At 47.8% G+C, this 22,330-nt stretch overlaps 1 protein-coding gene across 1 annotated transcript in view; it reads left to right on the top strand.

The window, feature by feature from the left end:
- Positions 1–21,119, top strand: part of LOC117967079 (disco-interacting protein 2 homolog B) — a 48,619-nt gene extending 27,500 nt beyond the window's left edge. The window contains 35 exon segments of the mRNA XM_059013366.1: positions 692–817; positions 1,660–1,872; positions 2,772–2,918; positions 3,054–3,173; positions 3,435–3,632; positions 3,786–3,877; positions 4,636–4,746; positions 6,021–6,144; positions 6,575–6,684; positions 7,499–7,601; positions 7,930–7,994; positions 8,370–8,463; positions 8,881–9,000; positions 9,361–9,475; positions 10,677–10,816; positions 11,690–11,826; positions 12,197–12,277; positions 12,401–12,528; positions 12,828–12,942; positions 13,214–13,415; positions 13,883–13,992; positions 14,502–14,582; positions 14,998–15,121; positions 15,274–15,395; positions 15,678–15,789; positions 16,168–16,277; positions 16,509–16,639; positions 16,792–16,960; positions 17,585–17,755; positions 17,925–17,986; positions 18,172–18,229; positions 18,470–18,544; positions 18,661–18,835; positions 18,923–19,046; positions 19,509–21,119. Coding sequence (XP_058869349.1) covers positions 692–817; positions 1,660–1,872; positions 2,772–2,918; positions 3,054–3,173; positions 3,435–3,632; positions 3,786–3,877; positions 4,636–4,746; positions 6,021–6,144; positions 6,575–6,684; positions 7,499–7,601; positions 7,930–7,994; positions 8,370–8,463; positions 8,881–9,000; positions 9,361–9,475; positions 10,677–10,816; positions 11,690–11,826; positions 12,197–12,277; positions 12,401–12,528; positions 12,828–12,942; positions 13,214–13,415; positions 13,883–13,992; positions 14,502–14,582; positions 14,998–15,121; positions 15,274–15,395; positions 15,678–15,789; positions 16,168–16,277; positions 16,509–16,639; positions 16,792–16,960; positions 17,585–17,755; positions 17,925–17,986; positions 18,172–18,229; positions 18,470–18,544; positions 18,661–18,835; positions 18,923–19,046; positions 19,509–19,761 — 4,418 coding nt within the window. The 3' untranslated portion in view covers positions 19,762–21,119.
- Positions 21,120–22,330: the final 1,211 nt, after the last annotated feature.

The raw sequence follows: 22,330 nt of genomic DNA, 5'->3' as shown, positions 1-22,330 counted from the left end.
ACTGGGTCGTTGTTCTCTGTCGCTGTGCACCACAGAGACAGTGAGATCACTAGGGGGGGGGAGAGCAGCCGCAGTTAAACAGAGGCAGTTCACACCTGGTGGGTTTTAAGAAGCCTTCTTGAAGGACTTGAAGCGGCGTACCGAACCAGCGAGGTGGATCTGAGCAGTGAGACCCGATTCTGCGTCTGCCTGTACAGATATCCGGACCTTGGATTTTGTTCTTTGTGTTGTTTATATTAACTGCGCAGCGCTTGGGAGAATTTTCTACCTCCCTTGGATGGTAAGCTGGCTTCACATTCCCAGCAGGAGTGTGTGTGTATATATAATTTCTTCTTTTTCAGATAGAAAGTTGATTAGCTGCAGTAGTGCTCATATGCAGTCCATTATCTTTTGGCGGTTTGCCCTGTTGATTTTGGGACGTGTGTGGTGGCAGCTGTCTGTCTGTCTGTCTGTCTGTCTGTCTGTCTGTCTGTCAAGTCCCGCCTCTGGCTGTCACCGATTGGCCCGACCGGGGAATGGTGTCAGTGAAACTGTTAAACTGTTACATCTTTGCATGCTTTTTCAGCAGAAAAAAACTACTGATAACAGGCATCTGTTTTTTAAGTGCAGTGCTTACTTAGCCCCTGGTTTTAGTTCCGTTTTCCATTGAACTCATCAGCTGTATAAATAGAAGCGGTGTCCTCTCTTGCAGATATTCACACAGAAGCTGTACAGGCCGCCTTGGCGAAACACAAAGAGATGAAGATGGCGCTGCCCATGCCAACCAAGAGACGCTCTGTGTTCGTTCATTCAGCACTCGAGGCCTGTACCCCTCCAGGTCAGTCGACCCCAAAACCCCTTCCAGTTTCCCGACCCAGAACTGGGGGGGTCCGGTGGGTTTTAGAGAGGTGCCTCTCCAGCAGGTGTTAAAGACTTGAGTCAAAATGTGTCTGTATATAAATCTGGGAGTCAAATTGGACTGATTTTTGTGAACGGTTTTTCTCCAAAGTTATCAAACTAGAAGGTATTTTTTTTTTAACACAGCAGTTTAAGGCAGTTGAACGAAGTAGGTTAGTAGGGTTGTGTAGGTTTCATTTCTTAAGAGGAGAGGGTATCAAATTACTCTTAATAACAGCATAAGTGTAGTACCTGCCCAGACTATTGATCATGGAGCCGTGACGCTGGCACGGTATTGATTTCACACACACACACACACACACACACACACACACACACACACACACACACACACACACACACACACACACACACACACACACACACACACACAGCGCTCTGTAGATGTCTGGGAGAGTCTCAGGGCCTGGCTGTTTTACCAGCACACCATGCTGGGGGGTGTGATGATAAATCAATGGAATTAAGATCATGTTTTCTCATTGCTCGGGGGTGGGGGGGGGGCTGTAACCCAACCCTACTGTTTTTGTATATGCTGGTTCTTTAAATCTGTGCCTCGTGATCTAAAAACAAGGCTAGATGAAATCCGATTGGTCACCTAGAGCCGAGGGAACAGGAAGCCACTTTGAGGCTCGGAACCAGGGGAGACTCGGGAGTTTGATACAGCAAGCCTCAAACTAGGGTCTCCTGGAAGCAGGTTGCTGAAACAGTGACTCCTTGGTTTTAAAGGTTCTGGTTCTAATGCTCCTCCTCTCCCCCTTGCAGATACCTCCTCTGCCTCGGAGGACGAAGGCTCCTTGCGGAGACAGGCAGCCCTGGCTGCTGCCCTGACCCAGAGCCTGCAGAACACGGAGTCCTGGATCAACAAGACTGTGCAGGGCTCGTCCACCTCCTCCTCCGCCTCCTCCACGCTGTCCCACGGGGAGGGCAAGACCCCGCACAGCTCCCTGGCCGACATCCTGGCCCAGGCTCGCATAGGTACGCTGCTTCGAATTCCCTGTAGCTGCAGGAACACCTCCTCCCAACAGCACAGCTACAGCCAAAAGTTTAGCATCACCTAGAACCTTTAGGATTTAAAAAAAAAAAAAAACTCTCTGCACATAATTTAGATCTTTTTATTTAACGTTGTGCAATCAACAAATCAATATTGCAGAAGTCCACCGGAAGCCATAATAGCAGTACAGTAATATTTCGTGTTAGATTTTTGAAATGTCAGATTTTTAAATGTCAGTTTTTCTTTAAATATGGAGAACAACAAAGCTTGCATAGATACACTGCTTGTAATGCTGAGATCTGCGGCTGTGCTGAAACCGAGGGGACACGGAACTAGGTCTTGGAACACCGAACTTAGAACTAGGTCTTGGAACTTAGAACTAGGTCTTGGAACTTGGAACTAGGTCTTGGAACTTGGAACTAGGTCTTGGAACTTGGAACTAGGTCTTGGAACTTGGAACTAGGTCTTGGAACTTGGAACTAGGTCTTGGAACTTAGAACTAGGTCTTGGAACTTAGAACTAGGTCTTGGAACTTAGAACTAGGTCTGCTGGTGGTCTCCTGGAACCAGGTTTCAAACCATTGGTCCTGAAAAAGTGGCTTCGTGTTCCCTCGGCTTTTGGTTCACCGTTCCTGGAGTTTGAGTGGAATTTGGGTGGAGGGTCTGTCCACACGACCAGCCAGCCTCCACCACAACACAAAACATGCAGCGCTGAGGAATGCAATCTGACATCTAGTGTAAATTCATTTTAATAAAAAAATATATATATTAAAATATTGGTACAAAACTAAGCATGACTGCAGTTTTTAAATGTATTGTAATGCATTAAAAAAATAAATTTAAGCAACAGCCCCCCCTGCTCCCCCTCTGCCCCTCTCCTCCAGAGAACTCCCCGGCCCCCCCTGACGTCACCTACCCCTCGTCCTCCTCCTCAGACAGGACGTCCCACATCGACCTGCCCTCCTCCTCCGGGCTGGTCAAGGGCATGACCCGGGACGCCAGCAAGTCCAGAATCATGGACACAGCGGACGGTAAGGAGGGCCGTGCTGATTTAAAGTGCGGTCCAGTCAGATCGGAAACGCCAGGGCCCCGTGCACGTGTGCTGTGTTTATTTTAAAAAAAAACATGCGTATTCCACAATGTACACCTGTGCTGCCTCCTCTCAGGGGTCCCGGTCAACAGCCGCGTTTCCACGAAGATCCAGCAGCTGCTGAACACGCTCAAGCGACCCAAGCGCCCCCCGCTCAAGGAGTTCTTCATGGACGACTTCGAGGAGATCGTGGAAGGTGAGCGAGGGAGAGAGAGAGATGTGTTATCTTAGAGACGTAATAATAGTGTGATTTTGTTTCATTTGAAGCCGATTTTAATTGACCTAACCGGGGACTTCAGTGGAAGCAATTTGTCGCCACTGTGAGGAGCTCGTTTTAACAGAAAGCTGCTAAGCGCACATTCGGATCAGCGATGTGCTGGAATTAGGTGGGAACGGGAATTGATTTTTAAAGAAATGGAATCGGAAAGACGGGATTTGACGGCTCTAGTCTCTGCAGTTCCGCAGCCCGACCCGAACCAGCCCAAACCCGAAGGCAGACAGATCGTCCCGGTCAAGGGGGAGCCCTTGGGAGTGGGCAGCAACTGGCCCCCGTCCCTGGAGGCCGCTCTGCAGCGCTGGGGGACCACGCAGGCCAAGTGCCCCTGCCTGACCGCTCTGGACGTCACGGGCAAAACGCTCTACACGCTGACCTACGGTGAGTTTCTCCTGAGTTTTTTTATAAGTTAATATACACAGCTGACCCCTTCTGGGATGGCACTGGTGATCACACCATTGACTGTGTGTTGTGTTGCTGGTTCTATTGGCAGGCTGGATCGTTTATTTTTTTTGCATGTGTGTTTCTCGTTAGGCAAGCTTTGGAGTCGAAGTCTGAAGCTGGCCTACACTCTACTGAACAAACTGGGGACCAAGAATGAACCGGTGCTGAAACCAGGAGACAGGGTAAGGGCGGGTCGGCAGGGATGATATCCCCATGGGCTCAGCTTGCAGCAGGGGGAGGTCAAAGCTCTTGGGTGGTGTTCTTCCTAATACAGAATTCATAGTTTAATCTCAAAGCCCCAGCGATGTGCTGCATAGGATGACTCGCATTTATAGAAGTAATGGCAGAACCAAACTCGGCGGTAACTTTTTTGTGTTTTGTTTTAAGTTTAATTTCTAGAGAGATGTTTAGCTTCGTATTATTACTCCCGGTGTTATCGCCCACTCCTGAAAAAGCAGGTATTTTATATTATGGAATTAAATACTAAGTATCATACATACATATTGCTGAAAGTTTTTGCTCCAGAGAGCCAACTTCCCAATGTTCCGGTGTGTTTAACACGCCTTTGTCAAGGGAAAGCGTGTTTGTGTTTGAAAACAAACCGTGGAGGTACTTCTAGGCTTTTGTTGCCATGGTAACTTAAACTAAATCCATTGATGTGCTTGTGATGTCATTTACTACATGGTTAATGATGGAACGATCTGCTATTCCTGTCTATTTAAACCTTGAGGTATTGAGGCTAGTCTATTGAGTGTGTGTGTGTGCAGTTTTTCCCTTCATGACAGCCTGCATTAGTTGCTGCAGGTATAGCACAGTGCCGTGTCGCACACAGAAGATCATAGTGTTTACTCCCATGCGAGGAAGGCACAGTGAGGCTTGTGATGACCCTGCCTGTTTCTCTGCACCCTCTCACTGTCTCGTTGTGGCTGTTCTGCTCCAGGTGGCCCTGGTGTACCCCAACAGCGACCCCGGCATGTTCCTGGTTGCTTTCTACGGCTGTCTGCTGGCAGAGGTCATCCCAGTGCCCATAGAGGTGCCCCTGTCCAGAAAGGTGAGTCCTGCACAGCCGTCACTGACTCCCATACTAAATACAGACAGGAGGATCAAGCCAGCGAGCTTGTAAAACCATTGAATCCGCCAGTGCTGTGCAAGCATGGGACCGTACTCCAAATCACCCTAAATGTGTGTGTCGCCCCCTCCCTTCCCCTCTCTGATCCAGATCTGGACTTCATGTCACTTTCCTCTTTGACAAAGCGCTTGTGAATTTGTAGGTCTGGCACAGCTGGGAGAGTACAGCTTGTTCAAAAGTAATGCTGACTGTGGTTCAAACCGGAAGGCAGCGGGAGTCTGAAACATTGCTATAGTAGAATCATGCTAAGGTGCAGATGGAATTTCTTTCTGCTGTGTTATTTCAGGGGGTTTATGTTGACGGAAGAATGTCTTGGGGTGTGATCAGAGACAGGTGGGGTGAGCGGTGGGGCGCGGCTGACAGTGTGTGTGTTCAGGCAGCTCTGTTCAAAGCATCCGGGCTGCCTGTGGTTAGCTGCTCGCTCGCTGAACCTGCCTGCCGCAGGAAGGGCGCTTCGCTAGTTGAATCCGGCCGGCTCTTTGTGTCCCGAGTCTTTTCATGGCAAAGCCTGGGGTCTGCCAAGGCACCTGCTTGAGAAGAAGACTCCCAAATCCCTTTAACAAATGTTTGTCTGCTTTTGCTTTTCACTCGTTTGCTTGTCTCTGCTTGTCTGTGTCTCTCTCTCTCCTGTACAGTGTATTTGTCTGTCTGTATGTCTCTTCATATAAAGTTGTTTTACATTTTTCATTGCTGGAAGTAGGTAACGTTATAAGTAGTGGTTAGGGCTCTGGACTCTTGACCGGAGGGTCGTGGGTTCAATCCCAGGTGGGGGACACTGCTGCTGTACCCTTGAGCAAGGCACTTTACCTAGATTGCTCCAGTAAAAACCCAACTGTATAAATGGGTAATTGTATGTAAAAATAATATGATATCTTGTAACAATTGTAAGTTGCCCTGGATAAGGGCGTCTGCTAAGAAATTAATAATTAAAACAAACAAACAAAAAATGAATGCTGCTTGTTTTCAAGGGCTGAATACAATTTAAGTCTCACGTTGAACGACTTTGAAAAATATGTTTGTCATTGAATTTATAGTTTCTTTTAGTATTTATAAATTCAGCACTAGTTAGCGTTTACTAGTTCTGTAATCTGCATGTAATTTATTTGTAATCTGTATGTAATCTATTTGTAATCTGTATGTAATCTATTTGTAATCTGTGTGTAATCTGTGTGTGTTCTCTCCGGTGTGGTTCTCAGGATGCTGGCGGGCAGCAGATCGGGTTTCTCCTGGGTTCCTGTGGGGTGGCCTTGGCGCTGACCAGCGAGGTTTGCCTCAAGGGGCTCCCCAAGACACAGAATGGGGAGATCGTGCAGTTCAAAGGTCAGTCAAACCTGTTTGAGGTGCACAGCTATGGGCAACATTTTTGCAAAAGTCAACCGGGAGCCATGGTAGTACAGTAGTATTTCATGTTAGATTTCGAAATGCCACATTGTTTCAATTTGTGTCAGTTTTTCGTGAAGTGTATGGAAAACTACAAAGCGGTGTGCAATTCAATAGGTTAACGTAACATTATTCAGCAGGTACAGTACATAAATAATGTAGTGTAGTCACTTTAACCAGCGATTCATAACCTGTACAGCTTAAAAACTGTAGCACACTGGTGATTGCACCCTGGATAAGAAAGAATTGCATTAAAAGAAACCTTTTTAATCTGGTAAAATATACAGAACAGCACTGTGCAGTGCGGTGGGTTTCGGTTTTGCTGTGTTTGGTCGCGGTTTGCACTGACCCCTGTGTTTGGTGTCCCAAGGCTGGCCTCGTCTGAAGTGGGTCGTGACGGACTCCAAATATCTAACCAAGCCCTCGAAGGACTGGCAACCTCACATTGCAGACGCAAACACAGACCCGGCGTACATCGAGGTGAGAGGCACTGGAGACTGAGCCAACCTCCATTACAAACTCACAGGCTCTATAGCTGTACTGTGCATGTCATACACTAGCTCTATTGTGGTAGGTTCACAGTAGAGTTTGCTTTTCATAACAGTTTTAATGAGTCAGAGTGCTTGTTTGTAGAGTGCATTGATTTCATTTCTTTTATGGGTCTCAACCCATAAAGGAAAACACAATCTCAACCCCCAGGCAAGAACTCCACCCCTACAAAGCCAGACAGAGGCACACCTGTGGATTTCCTAGATTAATATCAAATAGAGAAACTCCGTCTCCAAGACAATTGCTTTGACAAAAGTCTCTTCTTTTTTTATTCTGTCATTAAAGACTCTTGTCAAAATATTTGAACTCATTCAATCAATCGACTTGCAGAGAACACAAACTCCTTTTTAAAAGGACCTACTGCTTTGTAGTGTTTAACTCCACACAGCTAGTTATTCAGTCTTGGTTATGCCTCTAGCTATATAATATTGAGATGACTGATTTCCACATACAGCACTGAAATTAAAATAGAAGGTTATGTGTTTGGTTTTTTTTTATTTTTTTTTTACAAAGTTATTTTGATTTTGCTAAAGAATTTACCCCACCTGGAGAATCAACAGCTGGATATTTTTTAGAGCATAAAATTCTCTCAAACAATCCAGGTGGCTGATTTAACCCCTACCTGCCTGTCTCTAACCCTGGGCTCTAACCCCGGGTCTGTGCTGCCTGTGTGACTCAGTGCTGGGCTCTGTCCTCGGGTCTGTGCTGCCTGTCTGCCTGTCTGACTCTTGTTCCTCTTCCCCAGTACAAGTCAAGCAAGGAGGGCAGTGTTATGGGTGTGTCTGTGTCTCGGATTGCAATGCTGACCCACTGCCAAGCCCTAACCCAGGCCTCCAGCTACACTGAAGGTGAGTGCAGACGCGACCACACCCCTCTGCAGCTGCCAGCTGTTCCCTTCATCAGTCCAGCTGTGATGCAGTAGTATTATTAATGAGTCCTTTTATCCAAAGCGACTTACAAAGACTAGAGGGTGAACCATGCATCACAGCTGCTGCTGCAGAGTCACTTCCAATAGGATCCCTGCTGTAACCTGTTTTACTATGGAAACAGTCATGCATTTATTATTATTATTATTATTATTATTATTATTATTATTATTATTATTATTATTATTATTATACACGCCACATCATCCTCAGTCTCATCCTATGTTAATTTTTTTTTTTTTCCTCGTAGGAGAAACTTTAGTAAACGTTTTAGACTTCAAGAAAGACGTTGGGTTGTGGCACGGCGTGCTAATGGTAAGTGAAATAGCGATAGTAGTTTTTACAGCTCTTAAGTAAAGACATTGTGCATGGCTAATTAGGAGCTTGTGAGCTAATGCATTAATGTAGTAAAGCAAGTATCCATTTTACGCATTCGTACAGTACAATTCTATGCATGCATGTTGCTTTTCACTGCAGTTTCACCAGTAAAGCTAAACAATGCACATACAATTACTTGCAAGACCAAAAATCGATGCAAATTCAACTGCCAAAGGGTTCACGATGTGATTCTTATAAATTTGAAAACACTTCAGTTGAAGTGATTTCCAGGTTCTGAGCCAGGCCCCGGCTCAGCAGTGCGGTTTGGTTCGTGTTTTAAATGAGGATCTGTTTCTCTTCCTTCCTTTGCAGAGCATAATGAATAAGCTGCACACTGTGAGCGTGCCCTACGCTGTGATGAAGGCCTGCCCTCTGTCATGGGTGCAGAGAGTCCACGCACACAAAGGTGAGACAGGCATACTGAGACGCACGCACGCACAGCGCCGCCTCGCTCCCTGCCGAGAGCAGTCGGTTTGCCAATGCCACCGACAAACCAAACAAGCAGAGTGCTTGTTTCACAAAGAGGTTCCAGCTAGCAGTCTGCCAAATCCAATTCGCTTTCATGCAAAACAGCTGAGCGGATTTCTACTGAACCTTATCGTTCAGGTATCTTTTTTTTTAAATACTGTTTTTTTTGGAAACAGGTAAAAAAATAAGATAGCAGTGCTTTGTGAAACTCGCCCCAGACGTACCCTGGGTTTGCTGTGAGGTGACGTTTCAAATTGGGTATAGAAAATGGGTTTTAAAAAAAAAAGTGCACACTGGCCCGCTAGACAGTAGATCACAATTCAGTTTGTTTTTTGTGTCTCCTCTCCGCGCACAGCTAAGGTGGCCCTGGTGAAGTGCCGGGACCTCCACTGGGCGATGATGGCCCACCGTGAGCAGAGAGACATCCACCTGGGCTCGCTGCGCATGCTGATCGTAGCCGACGGAGCCAATCCCTGTGAGTGCCGGGCCGGGCTTTCCAGGCAGCCGCTGCCAGGAATGGCTTGATAATCTTATTGAGTCTCTAGAAACTAACAGACGTTACTGAGAACGACCTGGGTAATGCAAATCAACAGCACTTGATAATAATACCCTGAACTGCTGTTCACTCCTGTTATTACTGTACCTGCAATTACTTGGAAGACAGGCAAATGGATCTGGTGCAAAGTTATGATTGAGTAGCTTTTAAATGGTTTGGTTATTTTTCTTTTTGGATTAACGTTGTCATCGTGTAATGGGCCCACGTTTCCACCATGCCTTTGCCATCTCTGCGTGGGCTGTATTATTGTGACCGTGGCCCCTGTGTTCTCTCTGCCAGGGTCCGTGTCCTCCTGTGACGCATTCCTCAACGTGTTCCAGAGCCACGGGCTCAAACCCGAGGTCATCTGTCCGTGCGCCACCTCCCCCGAGGCCATGACCGTGGCTATACGCAGGTACGTGGCGACGCCGAGGAAAGGCGATGGGCGAAACTCTGGTCTGCTTGGTTTAGGGAGTGATCTGATCAGCCTGTAGCCCTGCCAGGGATAAGCCACAGCTGGACTGTTTATTTTTAGAGCATTTTTAGAGCATATTAGAGCATTTTTCCAAACTGGGGAATTCAAACGTTTGTTGCCCCTACCCCCAACCCCCCCCCCCCCCCCCAAGTAGGATAAAATCCAGCTGTGTCCTATGAAGGGATAGGTTAATAAATCCGACACCTTCGAATCTAGGCTAGGTTCGAATCCAGGCTAGGTCTGACCGTGACCGGGAGTTCCTAGGGGGCGGCGCACAATTGGCTGAGCGCTGCCCGGGTAGGGAGGGCCTAGGTCGGCAGGGGAATCCACGGCTCACCGCGCATCAGCGACCCCTGTGGCCATTAGGGCGCCTGTGGCTCTGCAGCGGAGCCGCCAGATCTGTGTTGTCCTCCGGCACTATAGGTCTGGTGGCATTGCTGTGGATCTGCAGTGCGAAAAATGACGGCTTGGCAGGAGCACGTTTCGGAGGACGCGTGTTCCAGCCTCCGTTTCCCGAGTCGGCAGGGGGGGTTGCGAGCGGTGACCCGGGGATACAGATAATAATTGGGCATGCCAAATTGGGGTGAAAACCGGGGTAAAATAATTGGCGACGACTAAATTTAAAAAAAATAAATAAATAAATAAAAAATAAATCCGACACCTTAGTTTCTTGTAGTTTCACCTCAATAACACTGATGAAGGCACTAGCATTAGAAACGCCTGTCTGCTTGACTCGGTTTCTTCTAGTTTCAATAACACTGATGAAGGCACTAGCATTAGAAACGCCTGTCTGCTTGACTCGATTTCTTCTAGTTTCAATAACACTGATGAAGGCGCTAGCATTAGAAACGCCTGTCTGCTTGACTCGGTTTCTTCTAGTTTCAATAACACTGATGAAGGCGCTAGCATTAGAAACGCCTGTCTGCTTGACTCGGTTTCTTCTAGTTTCAGTAACACTGATGAAGGCACTAGCATTAGAAACGCCTGTCTGCTTGACTCGGTTTCTTCTAGTTTCAGTAACACTGATGAAGGCACTAGCATTAGAAACGCCTGTCTGCTTGACTCACTCTTACCCGGTGTGTTCAGCGGTTCCAGCCCTGGTCTGACTCCAGTTCCTGACACGGTTGTGTTTCCATCACAGGCCCGGTGTTCCTGGGGCCCCCCTTCCTGCCAGGGCCATCCTGTCCATGAGTGGGCTGAGCTTCGGGGTGATCCGGGTCAACACCGAGGACAAGAACTCTGCCCTGACCGTGCAGGACGTGGGTCACGTCATGCCTGGAGGTGAGTGCCCCCTTGGCTGTGCTTTACCATGCTTTCACTGTGCTTGATTACACTTCACTGTGCTTTTACAATGGGACACTTTTACAAGGGTTAGTTTACCAAGGATTTTTTTTTTTTTAAATATGCTTTACCATACCTCTCTGTGCTTTACAATGCTTCCCTGTGCTTTACCAGACCTCTCTGTGCTTTACAATGCTTCCCTATGCTTTACCAGACCTCTCTGTGCTTTACAATGCTTCCCTATGCTTTACCAGACCTCTCTGTGCTTTACAATGCTTCCCTATGCTTTACCAGACCTCTCTGTGCTTTACAATGCATCCCTATGCTTTACCAGACCTCTCTGTGCTTTACAATGCTTCCCTGTGTTTTACCAGACCTCTCTGTGCTTTACAATGCTTCCCTATGCTTTACCAGACCTCTCTGTGCTTTACAATGCTTCCCTATGCTTTACCACACCTCTCTGTGCTTTACAATGCTTCCCTATGCTTTACCAGACCTCTCTGTGCTTTACAATGCTTCCCTATGCTTTACCATGCTTTTACTGTGTGAAACTTTTATTCAGAGTTTTTTTTACAGAACTCTACCAGTCTTGGTTTTAAACTCGCACGCATTTTCAATAAGAAAGTCATCTTGATTCAGTCTGGGTTGTCGAACGTAGTATTTTTTGCTTGGGTTGTTTGCATTTCACATTTTGCACTGAGTTTCACATGGCGTTGGCCCTCCTCCTCCCCCTCCCCCTCCTCCTCCTCCTCCTCCTCCTCCTCCTCCTCCTCCTCCTCCTCCTCCCCCTCCTCCTCCTCCTCCCCCTCCCCCTCCTCCTCTGCACGCAGTCCTTGCTGTTATAACCCGTGTGCGTCTCTGTCTCTGTTGCAGCTCTCATGTGCATCGTGAAGCCCGAGGGCTCCCCCCAGCTGTGCAAGACAGACGAGATCGGGGAGATCTGTGTGAGCTCCAGGGCTGGAGGGATGATGTACTACGGGCTGCCTGGAGTCACCAAGAACACCTTTGAGGTGCGTGCCGCCTCGACTCGTGTCGTTATTCATTCATCTGGCAGACGCCTTTCATCCAAGGCGACTTCCAGGTGTTACAGGGCAGGGTTACAATGCAAGCTTCGCATTGAAATACAGCATGGTTTACGGTAAGCACAAACGCTGCAACTGAAATACAATATGAAATAAGATGCAACAAGTTAGGATTACAACTATTTATATCGACAGTGACGTAATAGTGCAAGGATGAGGACACATTTGAATTGTTTGTCTGCTTGGCTCGGTTTCCTGTGACAGCAGTGTGGTACAGCTCAGTTGGGTCCTGTGTGGTTCTGGCGGGCGGTGCTGACCAGTCCCTGAGTGTCCTGGTTGTGTTTTTTTGATTTGGCAGGTGATCCCGCTGAACCCGGCCGGCGCTCCCATCGGAGAGACCTCCTTCGTCCGATCAGGGCTGCTGGGGTTCGTGGGTCCGGTGAGTCACTTGAGTACTGCACTACATTGATTGGATTCGAGTCCCGTTGCCCTTCTGAATGATGAGGTCTCGGTTTGTTCTGTTCTGAAGCCGCTCTGCTCTGCTGTGTTGTGTCTCTCGCAGGGCAGTCTGGTCTTCGTGGTCGGGAAGATGGACGGCTTGCTGATGGTCAGTGGCAGAAGACACAACGCCGACGATATCGTGGCCACGGCGCTGGCCGTGGAGCCGGTCAAGACAGTGTACAGGGGGAGGTGAGTGACCACTGCGCAAGACTGCAACATAGACAGGGGTGCAGCCCTATGGGTGCGCCATGGGGTCTCGCTTGCACATTGCAGGCATGGAAATAAGACTCCCATTGCATAGCAGTTTCATCCATTCCAGGTTTTACTATGTGCCCCAGTGTACAGGTAACAAGCTCAGATGTGTCTTATTAAACTCGTAGCAAAACCAGGAATGGATCATAGTGCTATGCAGTGGTAGTCTAATGCCCATCCCTGTATTGAGTGAGAGGCTGTAGCCCTGACCGCGGTGCTGCTGTCTCTCCCGGCAGGATCGCGGTGTTCTCCGTGACGGTGTTTTACGACGAGCGGATTGTGGTGGTGGCGGAGCAGCGGCCCGACGCCTCTGAAGAGGACAGCTTCCAGTGGATGAGCCGCGTCCTTCAGGTCAGTCACCCGGACACAGGAACGAGCACCGGGGGCGCTTGCCTGCTCCACTCACCTTCCAGCTTCAATAACACTGATGAAGGCACTAGCATTAGAAACGCCTGTCTGCTTGACTCGGTTTCTTGGTTTCAACCCAAGATGACTTTTGTGGTTTGTCCTCAGATACAGTATCAAGTCTTGTGTTTGTCAAACATGACTGATTTTTTTTTTTTTTCCTATTTTTTGGTGATTTTAACTTGGTTTCTCTTGATGTTTTGGTTTTCACTCCCAGGCCATTGACAGTATCCACCAGGTGGGTCTGTACTGCCTGGCTCTGGTCCCTGCGAACACTCTGCCCAAGACCCCTCTGGGGGGCATCCACCTCTCCCAGAGCAAGCAGTACTTCCTGGAGGGGGGGCTGCACCCCTGCAACATCCTCATGTGCCCCCACACCTGCGTCACCAACCTACCCAAGCCTCGACAGAAACAGCCAGGTACGAAAAAAAAGAACAAATCAATCCGATCGCCTGTTCACTGCATCGTCCTTATACACCACAGGGATGAAGATGAGACTCCCGTTGCATAGCAGTTTGATCCATTCCTGGTTTTAATAAGACACACCTGAGCTGGTGCCCACACAGTGTGGCTAATCAAGCTTGCAGTAAAACCTGGAACGGGTGAAACTGCTATGCAACAGGAGTCTTATTTCCATCACCGCAATGCTCAAGGTCATTTCGGCCGCAAACGGTAAGAATCTCGTCCCCCAGAAAGCTTTCAAACTGAAGTGTGCCAGTAATATAGTACACCCCTAATCAAGCACCAGGGTGATGAGTCGATCAGGGAGTGTTTAGTCGAGGCTCTCAGAATAAAAAGGCGCGGTGATGGGTTATGGATCGACGGGTGAGTTGTCGCACGTCTGTCTGGCACCTCGCCTTGTTGAACCCGTGTCTTGTGCCCGCAGTGGGTGTGGGGCCGGCCTCGATCATGGTGGGGAACCTGGTGGCTGGGAAGAGGGTGGCCGAAGCGGCCGGGAGAGACCTGGGGCTGACTGAGGACCAGGAAGCCAAGAAGGTAAGCACGGAGAGCGAGCGACACACTGTCATGACGCCTCGATATAAAATAAGAAACTGAAGCCTCAAAATGATCCATTTCTGGGTATTTTTATTCCTACCCGCAGTGATGATAAAGCTCTTTTAGATTGGAAATGTGAATTTCAGCAGATTGATTTGGAATGTATCAAATGACATTTGCGTTCAGATTTTTTTGAAAGAAAAAATAATTTGGTACCATTTTTATTAATTTTTTTTGCAAATAAGGCTTTGTCGTGTATAATATCCAGATGTGTTGTACAACAACACTGTATTTTCAAATTGTAATACTATAAGTGAAAACGGGTTATGCACAAAGCTTTTAAAGGTTACCAAAAAATAACATTTCTCTCTCTCTCTCTCTCTCTCTCTCTCTCTCTCTCTCTCTCTCTCTCTCTCTCTCTCTCTCTCTCTCTCTCTCTCTCTCTCTCTCTCTCTCTCTCTCTCTCTCTCTCTCTCTCTCTCTCTCTCTCTCTCTCTCTCTCTCTGCAGTATCTATTTCTCTCGGAGGTTCTCCAGTCGAGGGCTCAATCAGAACCAGAACACATCCTCTTCATGCTCCTCAATGCAAAGGTACCAGACTCGGACCTGTGTTTTCAGTACAGAGCAGCGGCTTCGGCCTACCTTCAGAAGACATTTTACACTAAACCGTTTCCAGAACCTCTTTTTGTAATCTTCTCCCGTCTCCCGGAACGTGGAGTTTTATACAAGCCACGGGCCTGTCGAGGGGTTTTGATCTGGTTTCAGGGAGGGGTGCTCAGTCGTGACTTCCATCTCCTGCTGTGAGATGTAAATAAACAAGGTCTTATTTATTGGAAGTGACTCTGCAGCAGCAGCTGATGCATAGTTCACCCGCTAGTCTCTGTAAGTCGCTTTGGATAAAAGCATCTGCTAAATGACTATAATAAATGCAGCGTCAAGATGCTGGCGTTGTTGGAGTCTCGATTCTGTTGAATTTGACAGCAGGTTTCCTCCCCTCCTCTCTCAGGGCGTGGCGGTCAGCACTGCCTCCTGTCTGCAGCTCCACAAGCGGGCAGAACGCATCGCGGCTGCACTCACTGAAAAGGGCAATCTGAACACCGGGGACAACGTGGTGCTGCTCTACCCTCCAGGTAAGAGCCGCCCTTCTCTCTGCGGGACACCCGGGCGGGCGGGACAGGGGGGAGGGGGGCTTCACAAGCAGCTGGGTGGAACAGCTGCTCAAACCCTGGCAAGTGAAGCTGCCTCTGATGGACTTGAAAACCGGCTTCTTTCTCGCCTCCAGGAATCGAGTTGATTGCTTCCTTCTACGGCTGTCTGTACGCTGGCTGCATCCCCGTCACAGTGAGGCCCCCACACCAGCAGAGCCTGAGCGCCACGCTGCCCACCGTCCGCATGATCATTGACGTGAGTGCTGCCCGAGCAGAACAGAGCTGCAAGTCCATCGAGGGGTTCTGGTGGCAAGACCAACCACGAGAGCAAAGCAGGAGCCGCCAGAACCAAATTAAGCTTTACAGCCTTTTGTAGATGTTTTGATGTTTCTCTTGTAGATTCGTTTCAGTGGTATGTTATTGGTATGTTCTGGTTACGGGGGGCAGGGGGGAATAAAAATAATTAAATTTTCCTCTCCTCTCCTCTCCTCTCCTCTCTTCTCCTCCCCTGCTCCCCTGCTCCCCCACCTGGCTGCAGGTGAGCAAGGCAGCCTGCATCCTCACCACGCAGATCCTAATGAAGACGCTGAAGTCCAAAGAGGCAGCGGCTGCCGTGGATGTCAAGACGTGGCCCACGATTATCGACACGGGTGAGCGAGACTCATTCATTGATAACCGGAGTCAATGCCTGGATGTGGACAATGAGAGAGCGTAGCAGAGTAGGGACAGGTTCGAGAAAACGTAGTCCTGGAGATCAAATGGGTAACAGGACTACATCCCCCAGAATGCTTCGGGTTGAAATTAGAGCTGGGATGGTTATCACCTGGCTTTAAGGTAATTCGGGACACCTGCCTATATAAGCGGGCCAAAAGGTTTGTTCGCTTATATCCACCTCCCTGCTTATTCACAGGCAGGTGTGTCTTATTACCTTATAGCCAGGTGATGATCATTTCAACCCGAGGCATTCTGGGGGATGGAGAGTTGAGATGGGTTATTTTATGTATTTTTTTTTTTTTGTCCTGTTGCAGACGACCTTCCCCGCAGACGACCCCCTCAGATCTACAAGCCCCCCACCGCAGAGATGCTGGCCTACCTGGACTTCAGCGTGTCCACCACGGGCATGCTGACCGGGGTCAAGGTGAGAGTGCTCCTTTATTTCCACAGCAGCAGCTCCGTGTGTGCAGACGAGGAGCTGCAGAGCTCAGACGAGCTTGCACGTACAGCTGTGGCCAAAGGTTTTGCATCGCTCTAGAGAACACCTTTTTGCTTCATAGTCAAATCAAAGAAGCTACTAAATGATGTCGCAAAAGTCTACAGTACAGTATTTCATGTTAGATTTCGAAAGGTCACGTTTTCTCTCCTATCTCAGATCTCTCACGCTGCGGTCAGTGCTCTGTGCCGCTCCATCAAGCTGCAGTGTGAGCTCTACTCCACTCGACAGATCGCAATCTGCCTGGATCCCTACTGCGGACTGGGCTTCGTGCTCTGGTGCCTGTGCAGGTAATGGACACAGATCTCGGATCAAGCGTGCTCTTATAAAGAAGAGTATGTCTAGATGGGGGAATGAAGCAGGGGCGGTTAAGTGTGTGTGTGTGTGTGTGGGGGGGGTGCTGTGTGCCCTCTCCCCTCTCACCTCTCTCCTCTCTCCTCAGTGTGTACTCTGGTCACCAGTCCATCCTCATCCCTCCCATGGAGTTGGAGACTAACCTGTCCCTCTGGCTGTCGGCAGTCAGCCAGTACAAGATCAGAGACACCTTCTGCTCCTACTCTGTGATGGAGATGTGCACCAAGGGGCTGGGCACACAGACCGAGGCACTCAAGGTACAGGCTCTGCCCCTGCGGGTCTGCAGGTCAGGGGGCTCCAGCATTAACACAGAGCTGAGGGAACACAGAGCCACTTTCTCAGGAGCAGCGGCTTGAAACCTGGTTCCAGGAAACCTAGTTTGAGGCTCGCTGCTGTATCAAACCCCCAAGTCTCCCCTGGTGCGCCGTGCAGGGGCTGGAAACCTACAGTCTCTTGAAACCTAGTTCCAAGCCACAAAGTGGCATCGTGTTCACTCTGCTTTAGAGGTAGCGGCAGCAAAATATTGACCTTTTTTTTTTTTTGTTCTTGTGGTTGGACTGTCATCGCTGTTGTATTTGTCATTAGAGATGTGATGATTTTTTTACCGTTTTGACTAGAAGTCATTCCAAAAGATATATATCGTATTGCAGGGATGGAAATAAGACTCCCATTGCATTGCAGTTTGATCCATTCCTGGTTTAACAAGAGTCTACTTTCCCTCCCCAACAGTATTGCTACAGCTAGAAAGAGAATCCGCTTATCCGGTGGCGATGAAACTGGTTTTAAAAATGACAAACTTGCAATGTGTGTGTTAACCCCTCCTCCCCTCTCTCTCTCTCTCTCTCTCTCTCTCTCTCTCTCTCTCTCTCTCTCTCTCTCAGGCCCGTGGTATAAACTTGTCCTGTGTTCGTGGCTGCGTGGTGGTGGCGGAGGAGAGACCACGCATCTTGCTCACGCAGTCCTTCTCCAAACTCTTCAAGGACCTCGGACTGTCCCCCCGAGCGGTCAGCACCTCCTTCGGGTCGAGGGTCAACCTGGCCATCAGCTTACAGGTAGGCGAAATCAGAATTGGGGTGCAGAAAAAAAAAAAAAACAGACACTCCACAACTTAAACTGAATTGATTTGTATGGATCGGGGCGTGTTGCTATACAGACATTTTTGCCTCGAACCTTTTACAACGTGTGTGTGTGTATAATGAGCGTTTCCTTTCTTTAACACAGGGGACCACGGGGCCAGACCCCACGACGGTGTACGTGGACATGAAATCTCTGAGGCATGACAGGTAAAGAGCTCGACTGTTTGCTCGTCTCAAGCGTGTTTGCTTGTGGTATCTCAGCAGAAGCACTGGGACCCAAATCTCAATCTGTATTCAAACCTTTTTTTTTTTTGACGGATGCTGAAATAAGGTTGGTGTCGTCTTCTGTGTTGTTTTTTGTAAATTTCTGATAACTGCTTCTGTGTTTTCAGGGTTCGTTTGGTAGAAAAGGGAGCCCCACAAAGCCTTCCTCTCACTGAATCTGGAAAGGTAAGAAAGTCTTTTGCTGACCCCTTTAATCTCCACAAACTAACCGGATTTTTAACTGGCATCACCTACCTGCTGGTTTGAATTTTCTCTTTAACTATATCGTTATGATTTCCCTGCATGTGTACAGCAGTGCCCTATACCCTCATCTCCTGGTCTAACACATCCCGGATTTATATTGTGTATTAGTGCTTCCGGCACGTTTCTGCATTATAATAAGGATGCTGTCTCTCCTTTTTCTAGATCCTGCCTGGGGTCAGGGTCGTTATTGTGAACCCGGAGACAAAGGGGCCCCTGGGGGACTCCCACCTGGGAGAGGTGAGTTGGGTTGAGTTTCAGCCACATTTTGGATTTCAATGAAAACTCAACTGTAGCATCCCTCCTATTCTGTGTCCCAGACCTGCGGCCAGTTCTAATTCTGATTCTGATTCCAGGTGTGGGTGAACAGTCCGCAGTGTTCCAGCGGATACTACACTATCTATGGGGATGAGAACCTCCAGGCCGACCACTTCAACACCAAGCTGAGCTTCGGGGACACCCAGACGCTGTGGGCTCGCACCGGGTACCTGGGCTTCGTGAAGAGGACCGAGTTACTGGATGCTAGCGGAGGTGAGTCGGGGGGGCCCTGCTAGTGGAGCCCCAGGGGTCGTGTCGCTGCTGTGGGTTCTAAGCGGCTTGTTTGTTGCCGTGACGCAGGTCGCCATGACGCCCTGTACGTGGTGGGAGCGCTGGACGAGACGCTGGAGCTGCGGGGGCTTCGCTACCATCCCATCGACATCGAGACCTCCGTGTCCCGAGCACACAGGAGCATCGCGGAGTGGTGAGGCATACTGCATACACACTGCACACTGCATACACACTGCACACAGGACACTGCATACACACTGCATACACATTGCATACACACTACACACTGCATACAGGACACTGCACACAGCATGCACACTGCACACTGCATACAGGACACTGAACACTGCACACTGCACACTGCATACACACTGCCCACTGCATGCAGGACCCTGTTACACAGTGCAGTGCACCAGCACACAGGAATGAAAACACACCTTTTCAGATTTCTTTTTTGAAATACATTTTCTCAGAAAATAAATACATCTTATGTCTTATTGTTATATAAAATAAACAAAAAATAATAGCAAAAAAAAAGAAAGAAATAACCCTCCTATTGTGTGTGTGTGTGTGTGTGTGTGTGTCTGTGTGTGTGTGTGTGTGTGTGTGTGTGTGTGTGTGTGTGTGTCCCTCCTTCCCTCTCTCTGTCTCCCAGTGCCGTGTTCACGTGGACCAACCTGCTGGTGGTGGTGTCGGAGCTGTGTGGCTCGGAGCAGGAGGCTCTGGACCTGGTGCCGCTGGTCACAAACGTGGTCCTGGAGGAGCACCACCTCATCGTGGGCGTGGTGGTGGTCGTGGATCCCGGCGTGATCCCCATCAACTCGCGGGGGGAGAAGCAGCGCATGCACCTGCGGGACAGCTTCCTGGCGGATCAGCTGGATCCCATCTACGTGGCTTACAACATGTAGAGCGAGCGAGCGAGCGAGGGAGGGAGGGGAGACCACGGGACCGAAGCACAAACGAGAACCTTCCAAAACTCAACGCTGAACCGGACGGGAAAGGACATGTCGTGGGGCGGGGCAGGGGCCAAGGGGTTGGGGTCCACGTGGATCCGTGGCTCGTGGTTCATTGAGATACTAACCTTAGAGGATGTGTACAGTAAAAATAATCTCCTCTTATTGTCTGCCAGATCCCAACCCCACAAAAGGATTTTGTGATATTCAAGCTACAGTGCAGTACAGTGCAAGGGAATGGCCTGTGGCTTTTGAGAGTGGCTGTCTATAGTAGAAATCAGGAGAGTTGCAGTACTTTTTTTTTTTTTTTGACCCACTGCAGTTGTCTCTTGGGCTAGTATCGTGACCCCCCCACCCCCCCACCCCCTTGCCTCATTGAACCCGAGTCTTAACGTTTCCCACGCAGGGGATTGATCGTTTTGCCTGCCGCTGTGACACTGCCCCCTGCTGGTCCTGCTCGGAGGTAAACTGACTGACTGGCATTGCAGAGGCTGCGAGGTCTGAGGCACAGCAAGGAGGTCGACACTTTCAAACAGCTTTTATTGTGTTTTTAATTTTTGTTTTAATCTACCGACGCTTGAGAGCTGCAGCGTTGAGTTTTGGAATTGCATACGCGTGGACTAATTTAAACAAACAAACTGAAATGCAATTTTAATTTTATTTTCATTATTATTTTTTGTGTGTGTTTCGTGTATGCATATAACACATATATAGAAAAGTATATTGGTGCAAAACAACAAAATATACTCAAGTCATTTCAAGACAGCGGGACAACTTGTTGCCTTATATCCTGTGGGAATTTTTAATTATTATTATTATTGTTATTTTACATGATTGCTTTTACTTGACTCCAGATTTTAATATTCCAACCAGGGTTCCAATTCCAATTCCAATTCCAATTCCAGTTCCAATTCCAATTCCAGTTCCAATTCCAGTAATTGATCTTTTTAGAGACTGCTTTCATTTGAAGCCAGTTTAATTGACTAACAAACAGAGACTTCGATTGAAGTCTGTGAGAATCTCATTTTAACAGAATGCCACTCATTGATCAAGGATGTGCTGGAATTGATTAAAAGGGAATGAGAACTGGAATTGATTTATTAAAAAGGAATTTAAAACCAGGAATTGACTCCCACCGTAATTCCATCACCACTGGTACCTGACATCCGTTTTCGAGTCCCTATTATTTAAGTCCAGACCCGATCCCTTGTATGTTGTTTAGAGATAATAATAGATAGAAATATATTATAACGTTATTTTATAGAGATAAATGTACAGTTTTAAAAAGAAAATAAAGTTGTCTGAGAGAGGTTTGTACGCTGTGGATCTGTGAAATATTTTATTTGAAGACGCTCCGACCAGGTTTGTGGGACGCTTTTCAAATTCTGTGTGCTGCACGAAAGTCAAAAAAAACTACGCCAACAAGACAAAGACGTGATCAAACTCTTCTCATAGCTCTGCAACGCTGCCAGCATTTGTGGAAAACACACACACACACACACACACACACACACACACACACACAAAGTTAGTCTTTTAATCCAGGACTAGGGGACGTGTTGGAGAGAGAAACTGAATCCACAATGCTTTTTATTTATTAGCAAAAATTCATCTGTTTTTGAAACCAGCCTCTTTGGTGGGTGGGGGGCTGTTTTAACACTGTTGTCTGTTTCCACCAGCAATGTGAAACCAGCCTGTCAAAGCAACAGCAACTGGGGTCAGTTCTGCTGCTGGAGGAAACAAAGCAGGACCCCCGATTCTCAGCTCGCTTTCAAGACCAGTCTGGCTGGCAAATGGAAACGCAGCTCATGCAAACCGAACCCGGATCACTTAGGCTGTGAACATTTTCACAGACAGCAGCTCGTTTTTTCACCAGTAATTGCAGCGCCTTGCGTACAGCTGGGTTGTTTGTCATAGTTGTAATTGATTCAGTGTTTTTCATGGTTTCCTTACGAAGCCAGCGTTTTGGTTTATTAACTGCTTTCGTTTCTATACATTTTCACCATGCGTTCCCAGCAATGCAGTTTTGTAATCCGAGTCGGCATGGTTTATTTTCAGCTAATTCCCCACTGGATAAATACAGGGTGCTTCTTTCTAAACTATTCGATAGCGATGTGATTAAATCATTACACTTTTTTTTTTTTTTTTGTCGCATATGGAATCATGCTGTGCAATACAACACAATATACTGTGATGAAACCCACATGGCTTTAGGATGTGTATAGCAATATATATGAAGCTACTGAGTGAGACTGGGAACCCAAAAGAACACTATATATTGTGTGCCAATATGTTATATATATCAAAATGAAAGCCCATGCAATCCATGCCAACATTGCTTTGAAAGTCTTAAGCAAGTCTACAATTCTTGCAATCTTGTTTGGTGATTGTTGTTATTGTTTTAATAATAATAATAATAATAATAATAATAATAATAATAATAATAATGCAGTGATGGGTATGCAGAGCACTAACAGTTTAAATATGAATGTGTAATAATAATAATAATAATGATAATAAAGGA

This window comes from Acipenser ruthenus, chromosome 45 (genome assembly GCF_902713425.1).
Source record: "Acipenser ruthenus chromosome 45, fAciRut3.2 maternal haplotype, whole genome shotgun sequence".
NCBI lineage: Eukaryota > Metazoa > Chordata > Actinopteri > Acipenseriformes > Acipenseridae > Acipenser > Acipenser ruthenus.
This window is presented reverse-complemented; position numbering and strand designations above follow the sequence as displayed.